The sequence below is a fragment of the Camellia sinensis genome, chromosome 1 (assembly GCF_055761805.1).
Source record: "Camellia sinensis isolate YWXY chromosome 1, ASM5576180v1, whole genome shotgun sequence".
Lineage (NCBI taxonomy): Eukaryota > Viridiplantae > Streptophyta > Magnoliopsida > Ericales > Theaceae > Camellia > Camellia sinensis.
Window position 1 is genome coordinate 86,400,011 of NC_138961.1, and position 10,651 is coordinate 86,410,661.

The following is a 10,651-nucleotide window of genomic DNA, read 5'->3' on the forward strand; positions in this document are numbered from 1 at the left end:
CATCTACTATCTGAGCAAAAAGATGCTGGATTACGAGACCCGCTATACACCGCTGGAGAAGGCTTGTTTGGCCTTGGTATGGGCTACCAGGAAGCTGCGGCACTACCTGTTAGCTCACTCTGTAATGTTGGTTTCACGTTTGGATCCCATCAAATATCTTTTCGAGAAACCAGCACTTACGGGTAGGCTAGCTCGTTGGCTGCTGTTGCTCTCCGAATTTGATTTGAAGTATGTAACGCACAAGTCAGTAAAAGGAAGAGTGGTAGCAGAGTTCCTTGCCGACCACCCGGTTGAGGGGGATGAAGCGGTTGAGTACCTATTCCCAGATGAAGCCATTCTGCACGTCGAAGATGAAACTTGGATGATGTACTTTGACGGAGCGTCAAACCAGTATGGGTATGGGATAGGGGTGTTGCTGATAGCGCCTGACGATTCCCGTATCCCTTTAGCATTCAAGCTCCGGTTCAAAGTCTCGAACAATGAAGAAAAGCATGAGGCATGTATTGCTGGCCTGGAAGCAGCCCTAGAACTAGGGGCAAGACGGTTGGACGTCATTGGGGACTCAAACCTAGTTGTATCTCAAGCAAAAGGAGATTGGAAAGTCAAGGAGGAAAGGATGATAATTTACCACCAAACCTTGGATTTGTTAATTCCTCGGTTTGAGAAGCTAAATTTCACCCACCTCGTAAGAGAGAACAACAGGTTCGCAGATTCACTAGCAACTCTATCTTCCATGATAGACATCCCGTCCGGAGTTCGGATGCGTCCAGTCATTATTGATCAAAAGTTTGCGCCAGCATACGAGTCGATTTCCGCCATAGATGAGGCTCAAGGCGACAACCCCTGGTATTACGACATCTGGAACTTCTTGGAAAAGGAGACATATCCACTAGGGGCAAATGCCAAGGATAAGAGGGCCATCAGAAGAATGGTTGCTCAATTCATCATCTGCGGGGGTAAGCTGTACAAAAGGGGTCATCTGGGAATGCATAAGCTCTGTGTAGAAGCTGAAGAGTCGAAGCGCCTGATAGAGGCCATCCATGGAGGGGAGTGCGGTGCACACATGAATGGAGTAATGCTGGCCAGAAAGATCCTCAGACAGGGCTACTACTGGTCAACCATGGAGGAGGATTGTATTAGTTTTGTTCGGCGATGCCACAAGTGTCAAATTCATGCAAACCGCAAAGGGCGGCCTTGGCAAAAGTTAGAGCGCAAAAGGAGAGTGAAAATACTCGAGTGAACCTCGGCCTGAACTACGTAAGGCTTGATTCCCATCTTTGGGATACGTAGGCAACTTCACCTTGAAGTTCAGCCATAAACTTTTCCCCGATCAACTTTGTCCATTTTGATCATCTCAGTCATCTTTATCCATCAGCATTTATCGCGATCTCCGGTATAGTGCTATTCAGACTAGGGGCAACTTTCCGTTGCCGCGACGGTGCAAAGTTACTCAGACTAGGGGCAACTTTCCGTTGCCATGCAGTGCCGCATTGTTCTTCAGACTAGGGGCAACTTTCCAGTTGCAGGGATCTGGGGTTGTGCATCTCAGTGACAGATCTTCGGCATGTCCAGTTCTGATCCACATCGAAAATAGTTTTGAAAAGTTTTAATAAAAGTCGACTTTGATCAAATTAATCTTTTTACGACTAAGACCATTTTTGGACCAAAGCGGAAAATTTTTAGTACCACAACCTTCAATTTCATTGATTTCAAAACAGAGTTCTCCTGCTCTTGCATACAATCGAGGTTGCTTTTTTATTACATTCATAAAGAAAACTTGAAAATGCTACATAAGCAATAAATTTGGGGCATAGTTGAGTCAAGTATCTCTGCGCCCCCTCCCAGAGCTGGTTGAAGCATCTGATGCCAAGCTAGGCCCAACCTGTGCCTCCTCGTTGAGCCAATCCAAGCACTCGTCGGACAAAGTGCAACTGAAAGTGGGAGCAGGAGCCAGGAGCTCTCTAGTCCTCCATGCTGTGGCATATCGGGCAAGCTGTGCACCCCGGACCGGGAAAGCAGCTGGATACTCAATCCCCTCCGGTGGGCAGGTCTGATCATGACCAAACGGACGCAGGAACCGGAACGGAAAATAGAATACGCAGTGGGTTAGACCAATCAATTGGATCCCAATCAGCCGGGACATACTATAGCTCATTGCCGGGAGGTTGAGCCAAGGACAACGCCAAGCAATACGGTCTGCGGACAAATTGCACATCCAATCAAACCACCACCTTTCGTCAAGAGCATTGACTAGGTGCTGCCGAAAGAAGTAGCCTCGAGCTGAATAGGCCGGGCAAGAGTCCACGACCTGTAACTTGTCCATTAACCATACCTGGGGGAGGGATGGAAAATGAGAGAATAAAGAACAGAGAGATGTACGATGAGAGAAAAGTAAGACAAGGGTTTTGTGAGAAAAACCGAGCCTGAGGGTCGAGTGATGTGAGCAAATATATATGTAAGGTTGGGTGGGAAACATTACCTGCAGCAGCAGTGGACTCCCAGCAAACCTAGTCGCCTCCCGGCGATAGACAGAATCTAAACCCATCAGCGTCTCGGCCAAGGTCATAGCAACGCAGCTCTTTCCCTCTCTCACGCCTTGGGCAACTTCAATCAGGCGAATGCTAGCTTCGCCGAAGCCCGAGGAAAGCAGAAAATGAGACAACAAACACAAGCAGAGGGCGTGTTGCCAGAAACCTTGCCAATAATGGTTGCTGCGGTCACCGGCGTCGGCAAAACGATGGATCAAGCCGAGGATGTCCAGTTCCCCACTGCAGATCAGAGATCGAGCATCGTGCACCGTGAGCCCACACATCCGCCCTAAGGCTTGGGCATGGCCAAAACGGAGCTGGGGCAAGATCACTTCAGAGCATTCAGACTCCATCAAAACCTGAAAATCTTCGAAAGTGGGACATACCTCTTGGCCGCCGAAGCTAAAAACGTGCGTCACTGGGTTCCAGAACCTTGCCGCGGCATGGAGAAAAGGGAGATGTAGTGGAGTACGGTTCAGCGTGAATAGTGCATTCAAACCGAAACCCCGGAAGTTCAGCTTTTCCGAGCCATCTAGAGAAGAGATCCAAGATGTGAGATTTTTCGCAAGAAACACCTCCATCTTTGTGTAAAACTAAGATGAAATGAATGTTCCCGAAGTTGAGGCTTTTATAGAGGGAAGAACACTATTCACGGGGACACGTGTCAAAAACTAGGTGGCTGCAGGAATAAGTGGCCGGCCGGCCACATTTTCTGTCTGGCCGGCCATTCTCTTTTCCAAAAACTGGCCAGCCGGCTCCCACTCTCCATAAAATTGGCCGGCCGGCTCCCAAAGGTGGCCGACAATGCTCCAGTGTATCTCCTTGGCCCTGTTTTACCCTTCGAGGGAAAGTTTCAAGCATTTCCATGCAACGGGAGAGTCAAAGGCCTTCATTTCCCTCTGTTTCGGATGCGTTCCGGTGCCCAGATCGTCCGAAGTACACTCTGTTGTTGCTGAGTTTTGTTTATCGAGTTGTTGTTTTGATTATCGAGTTGTTTGTCGAGCGGACGTGTTTCGTGTTTTCGAGTCATTGCTCTCTGTTTAAACAATCTTTGTTTAAGTCTTGTTTATTTACGTTGTCAACACTGTTGTATTTTGCTTATTGAGTTGTAAACTTCCTAAGGTTCTGTTATATCTTAGTAAGTTGAGTTGCTTAGTTTGTTGCCTCGGTTCACTACCTGACTTGGTGATTATGCAATGCATATTCGCATTCAATTTTATTTTTGTGCGAAATAAAATGATGCGATACGATGCTAAAAGTTTAAAATACAAACACCTTTTCGAAAGCTGTTTCATTCCATCGTATTTTACAATGAACAAAGGTACAAGTTTTATAAAAAATAAAACTACCTATCAATGTGCAAAGTGCTACAAACTACTAGCAAAAAGAAAAATAAAGCAGGAAACAGCAGCATCAATGTCCTCGGGAGCGGGAACGAGAAGCACTCCTCATCCTCTTCTGCGGGACAACCTCTGCACCATCATCATCATCCAGGTCGGAGCTGTCATCCCCAGAATCCCCCTCAGCCTCGCGTCTGTTCCCCGAACCAAGACCGGAGCCCCCCTCCTCAGCAGATGTCTCTGACTGGCGGTCGGTAACCTCCTCCTCCTCCTCCTCCTCGGGCTCCGCCTCTACAACGTGTGCCCTGCGTCTACGGGAGGACCCTCCTCGAGCTCCTCGAAAAGGCCTGGATGGCCCAGCTCCTCGGAAAGGCCTGGATGGCCCAGCTCCCTGAGAAGGCCCAGATAGCCCAGCTCCGTAAAAAGGCCCAGATGGCCCAGCTCCCCAAGGAGGCCCAGGTGGCCCGGCCCGCGGCTGAGCATATACAGGAGGCATCTGAAAATGAAAAGTTCAATACATCAGTTCAAATATGAAAATCAGATACGAGTACAGTGTGTGAGTGGGGTGTGTGTAGGATGTGCTCTACAATGCAGAAGAATGTTCAAAACCAGTGTGTCATCAGAAGTGTGATAAATACAAGAAAGATGAACGGTACCTGCACACCCATAACGGATAGGTGTGTCTCTCTCCGAAGAACCATGCCCTCAAGTGCGGCCATCACCCCGAGAATCTCGTCCACATACTCAGCCGGAGGCTGCAGATACAAAGGCAAAACTATCAGTAAAGGAATGAATGTCCAAGTACCCGACTGATAAATCAAAGCTATAAATCATACCGGTGGTGAATTAGGATCCCTGACATATCTATGGTCAGGAAGTGGAGGCTCTAGCGGAATCGGGTAAGGAGTCCCAAAACGCCATCCCGTCAACACGGACGGCATGTCCGGCCATCCAAGATGAGGATAAGTCGGAGGAGTCGGAGGAACCAATCTACCCCCACCTCTCGATGTACCAGCCCTACTAGTAGAAGGGGCATCTGCAGCCCGAGCCCGGGCCTGGCTCGAAGATGACGTACCAGCAGACCTCGTCATCGGGGTGCGAGCCCCCGCCAGTGGAGGCATCAAATATGTATGACGGTAAGTGGCATAGTCCCCCTCCTCGAGGTGCAACAGGGCATCACTACCCAGCATAGCGCCTGGGGGTGCTGCAGGAGGGTCCTGAGAAGTATACCCCCATACCTGACGCAGAAAGCGTTCCCCCAGAAACCATGATCTACCAACAGGTCCTTCGAGCAGGAACCTGTACTGGGAGGTGCCCGATCCTCCGGGATACTGAAATCGGAGACCATCGCCCAAGGGTGCCCAAGGCTGCCATGTAATCTGCGGATAACAAGTGAATAAACCAATCAGAAATCAGGAACGTGCAGGGCAAATCAGAGATAAAAATGGGAAGAACTGAGGGTTCTGAAGTACCTCCGATGGGCGCACAGTGTCAAAGTACTGCCGAAGATAAAGGAGAGTCTCTCGGGGTCTCGGCCGGTGCGGACCCTCGAACACCAGTGAATATGGGGTCATGGGGGGCCCTGCCACCTCCAACTCTGGGGCTAATGCTGGGAAGTATACGTAGACCCATAGTTGAGAAAAGCAGTGCAGAAGGTAAGTACAAAGTGCTGAGAGCAAAATACAGACTGTAAAGTGCACTGTGTGTGCAATGTACAAGTAATGAAGAGCAGAAATGTAAATCAAGGGGACAGAAAAGTACCTCCCAGGCTCTCCAATAACCGCCAAGTAAGTCTCCCCGCCCGCGGGAGGTCGCGCTCATATAATAGTAAAGGGTAGCCAGGCCGGCGCCACCCTAGTCGTATCGACTGACCTGTGATAGGTCAACCAGAGCGCTCAACAGATATAGCCCGACTGTGTTCCCTCTATCGGCGAACAGGGTAGTCCCAAAGAGGAACATAAGGAAACCACGGGCGTACTGCTTCGTCTCCTCAGGAGTCTCGGGCACCATCTCCGCCCGCCGGAAGTGCGAAGAGAACCAAGTATATCGGACTCTCCCAGAAACCCTGTCAACAGGCGGGCGAGCCCCCAGCAGATATGTCCAAGCGGCCTCCCACTCACCCATGTCCTCATCATAGGAGATAGACCAACCTCCTATGTCCAGGCTGGTCAACACAGCGAAGTCCAGAGGGGTCATAGTCATGTCCCCGGTGGCAGAGAAATGAAAGGAGTTGGTGGTGTCCCACCATCTCTCTACCAGTGCCACCATCAGTGTCCTCCTGGCAGGACAACGTGACAACCCAATGCAGAAGGCCCCGAACCCTGCCAAGTCTACTAAATCCCGGACAGCCTCCGGGAGCTCAACATACCAGTCCCGCGCGGCGGTGGAGCCATACCCCCGTACACTGCGAGAACCAACCTGCATTCAGAATGAATACATGAGTCAGTATGAAATGAATACATGTGTTAGTATAAAATGAATGAGCTGTGTGCCAATGAAATGAATGAACTGCGCGTTCAACTTTCAATCAGTGTGGGCTGCGTGTTCAGGAAATTTAAGTTTGGGCTGCGTGTTCAACTTTCAACTTGTGTGGGCTACGTGTTCACCATCAATTCGAGCTGCATGTTCAGGAAATTTAAGTTTGGGCTACGTGTTCAACTTTCAACTAGTGTGGGCTGCGTGTTCACTATCAATCTGGGCTGCGTGTTCAACTTTCAATCAGTGTGGGCAACGTGTTCACTATCAATCTGGGCTGCGTGTTCAGGAAATTTAAGTTTGGGCTGCGTGTTCAACTTTCAATCAGTGTGGGCTGCGTGTTCACTATCAATCTGGGTTGCGTGTTCAGGAAATTTAAGTTTGGGCTGCGTGTTCAACTTTCAACTAGTGTGGGCTGCGTGTTCACCATCAATTCAAGCTGCGTGTTCAGGAAATTTAAGTTTGGGCTGCGTGTTCAACTTTCAACTAGTGTGGGCTGCGTGTTCACTATCAATCTGGGCTGCGTGTTCAGGAAATTTAAGTTTGGGCTGCGTGTTCAACTTTCAACTAGTGTGGGCCGCGTGTTCACCATCAATTCGAGTTGCGTGTTCAGGAAATTTAAGTTTGGGCTGCGTGTTCAACTTTCAATCAGTGTGGGCTGCGTGTTCACTATCAATCTGGGCTGCGTGTTCAACTTTCAGCTAGTGTGGGCTGCGTGTTCACCATCAATTCGAGCTGCGTGTTCAGGAAATTTAAGTTTGGGCTGCGTGTTCAACTTTCAACTAGTGTGGGCTGCGTGTTCACTATCAATCTGGGCTGCGTGTTCAGGAAATTTAAGTTTGGGCTGCGTGTTCAACTTTCAACTAGTGTGGGCTGCGTGTTCACCATCAATTCGAGCTGCGTGTTCAGGAAATTTAAGTTTGGGCTGCGTGTTCAACTTTCAACTAGTGTGGGCTGCGTGTTCACCATCAATTCGAGCTGCGTGTTCAGGAAATTTAAGTTTGGGCTGCGTGTTCAACTTTCAACTAGTGTGGGCTGCGTGTGTCACTATCAATCTGGGCTGCGTGTTCAGGAAATTTAAGTTTGGGCTGCGTGTTTAACTTTCAATCAGTGTGGGCTACGTGTTCACTATCAATCTGGGCTGCGTGTTCAGGAAATTTAAGTTTGGGCTGCGTGTTCAACTTTCAATCAGTGTGGGCTGCGTGTTCACTATCAATCTGGGCTGCGTGTTCAGTAAATCGGAGTTTGGGCTGTGCGTTCTACTCTAAGTCAGTGAGTGCTGTGTGTTCACTTTCAAATTCGGGCTGTGTGTTCGACAAATCAGTGTGTGAGCCGTGTGTTCATTTCTTAACTAATGTGTGTCGTGCGTTCGCAATCAATTAATGAGCATTCAGAAATTCAAGTGTTTAAGCTACATATTCAAGATGCAAATAAAGTACTATGTCATAAGCTAAATTGTGTGTTCAAGCATGGCAAAGGCACGAAATGTACGAAAAATGCAGAAAATGAAGTAAATACCTCTCGGGCCTCATGGGAGAGGTGATGCTCTGGCTCTCGGAGAAGCAGATCCCCAGGTGCTCGCTCATCAAAATCAGTGAAACGGCGGAAAACGGCACGAGGAAGGACATGTGCTGGCGGAGCGTACCTCCCGAGAATAAAAGGTCGGACCCTCGGGGGTAAAGTCATGGGATCAAAATCGTCCCCGACACCCGGAAAACCTCCACCATGGGGAGAATTACCCGCCATTTTTCAGAAAATCTGCAAAGGGAGCAAAAATGAGCGAAAATGAGCCAAAATTGGAAAAAGTCAACAAAAGTAAACTCTCGGGAAATGAAAAAGTCAACAAAAGTCAACCCCCGAGAAAATCTTCCAAATATTGAGACAAACATACCTCAAGTGGCGAAAATGAGAAAAGAAGCTCCGAAACCAAAATTTAATCAGTACAAAGTGCTTGAAACTGAATATTTTTGCGAAAACAACTTGCGTGGGGCGTTGGAAAACGCGTATGGAACTCAGATCTGAAGAAGAAAGTGGTGTTGGAGGCAAGAGAAGAGAAGATCTCGGCTGCATTTATAGGCTCAAAGTCTTGGGATGAAGGAGCATAAAGAAAGGAGGTGAAAGGACCAAAATGCCCCCGGATTTGGGCAGATGGCCGGCCGGCCACCTTTTCTAGCCGGCCAGCCATTTCCTTTTTGGAAAACCGGCCGGCCAGCCATTCTCTTTTTGTAAAACCAGCCGGCCAGCTCTCATCCCTCATAAAACTAGGCGGCCATGTCCCTCACAGGCTCACCTAGCTCCCTGCAAATTTTGAGGAAGATTGGAGTTCCCGGGACCTGAAAAAGTTCAAGAAAAGTACACTTCCGGTCGAGAAATTGCTCCGCCGGAATTTCAGCTTCAAGTTCTGACAGGTGTCTCATCATCATTCATGAAAATCAAAGTGTATCCTTTTTGAATGAGTTGTAGCCTTTCCAGGAAGTGGATCGGAGGCCGTGATCGAGTCGCCTTCGCCGAAACACGCATTTCCGTGCTCGTTATTTCATGACAAACAGGCACCCTAATTTATGCTCGTTTTGCACTATCATGCACATAACTTGCATTCTCATGTGCATACTTACATTTTTATGCACATTTCTTGATGTTGGCATACCTCTATGCTTGAGCATGCGTTGTCACGCACTTTCCTCTCTTGCATTGCGATGCATTCACTCACCGGCACTGCGTGTGTCAAACTTTCAGAATCACATTAAATATATGTTGTTAGCATATTGTGCTTGTTGAATTTCTCTCTTTTGCATGCACGATATTGTATGTACGGTTCATTTGAGGCTGGTGCGACCAGACGAATCGCGCAGGTATCGTATCTTCTCCGTGTGAGACGTGGCGGGGATTGAATAATCCTCCACATTCTTAACTGCATGAAATGTAGTTGTTGCTTTGCATTCTTGCTTAAAACTGTTGCATCTATTTGCGAATACTTGCTTCATTACAGCTTGCTGCATTTGCATGATCATTGAATTACTTCCGGCTCTATGCATATCGTTTTGCATTTTGCCCCCTCGCCTGCGGGCATGCCTGCGGGCACATCTCTGTTTATCTTGTACGTTTCTCTAAGTCTTCGGCCTGGTCAAAAATGGGTCATCTCTGGGCTTTGACATTCACTCCCGTCACTTCTGACTTTCGAGTTCTGTCAAAGAGGGGCAACTGTAGACACCCCATTTTTGACCGACCTTAAGACTCATACGTCACCGATTGAGTGCTTGGTGATATTACATAATGTGCTCGTTCAGAAGTTTCAGAGTCGCGGCCGTGAGCCCTGCCTCCGGACTTCCGAACCCTCTTTTGTGCTTTGCCTCGGTTTGCGAACCAGGCTCGATTTTCTCTGTTTCTTTTCCTGAGGGGAGGGAGAGGTCCCGTAGACCATCTCTCAGTGGCCGTGGGCTACATTTTGTGGCCGCAGGCCATTTTGCCCATTTCGGAGTCCGGTTTTCGGTTCTTCGGGACCGTTGGCCGTGTGCCTCGGTTCGGGACCGCCTAACCATCTCTGTTTGTTCTGATTTTTGGCATACTTCCCTTCTACTCCCTTTTGAGGGACACTGGGGTCTGAGAAACCCACTTCGTGGCTGAATGCCACTTTCGGTGCTTAACAGCCCGTTTTCGGGGCCTCGAACTGCGCGTTTTGGCCCCCGAGCATTCGTTTTGCATCGGTTTTTGTTCATTTTTGGCAGGTACCTTTGTTTTATCACCGGGAAGGCCATAGAAGGGTGGGAGGCCAGCCATTGTTTCAACAACCAGTTTTAGCTCCTCCGGCGCCCTCCGACGCCCGTTTTTCTCACTTCCGAGCTAATGTTGAACAACCTGGGCCCTTTTTCTTGAACTTTGAACCACATGTTTGTGTTGTACACACATGGGAGGACCCTAAAAGTTCATGGTCGGCCACTAATTCCATTTGACCCTTTTCAACCCCTCCTTCCGAGCCAATGTTGAACACCCTTGGTCCACTTTCTTGAACTTTAAACCACATGTTTGTGATGTACACACTTGGGAGGACCCTAAAAGTTGGTGGCCGGCCACTAATTCCATTTGACCCTTTTGAACCCCTCCTAAAATTGGCTTGTTCTCTCTCCTGTTTCAGATTTTCCAAATTCGAACCACAGGGTTGTGAAGAGGAGACCTGGGAGGCCACCTTTTTGTGGTGGCCGGCCATTAAAGCAATTTGACCTTTTTGACCACTAGCCGGCCGGCTAGGGGGAGTGGCCGGCCGGCCACATGAAGCTCCAAAAAGTGGCCGGCCATGTTCCTTGCAACACA

General features: G+C 48.8%; 1 protein-coding gene across 1 annotated transcript; it reads right to left on the reverse strand.

Annotated features, from left to right (window-relative positions):
* Positions 1-3,788: 3,788 nt before the first annotated feature.
* On the reverse strand, positions 3,789-4,811 carry LOC145789828 (uncharacterized). Its single transcript, XM_082867342.1, has 3 exons — positions 4,705-4,811; positions 4,525-4,623; positions 3,789-4,364 (listed from the first exon to the last, which is right to left on the reverse strand). Exons 1-3 carry the CDS (start codon positions 4,807-4,809, stop codon positions 3,942-3,944), a joined length of 627 nt encoding a protein of 208 aa, XP_082723468.1. The 5' UTR covers positions 4,810-4,811; the 3' UTR covers positions 3,789-3,941.
* Positions 4,812-10,651: the final 5,840 nt, after the last annotated feature.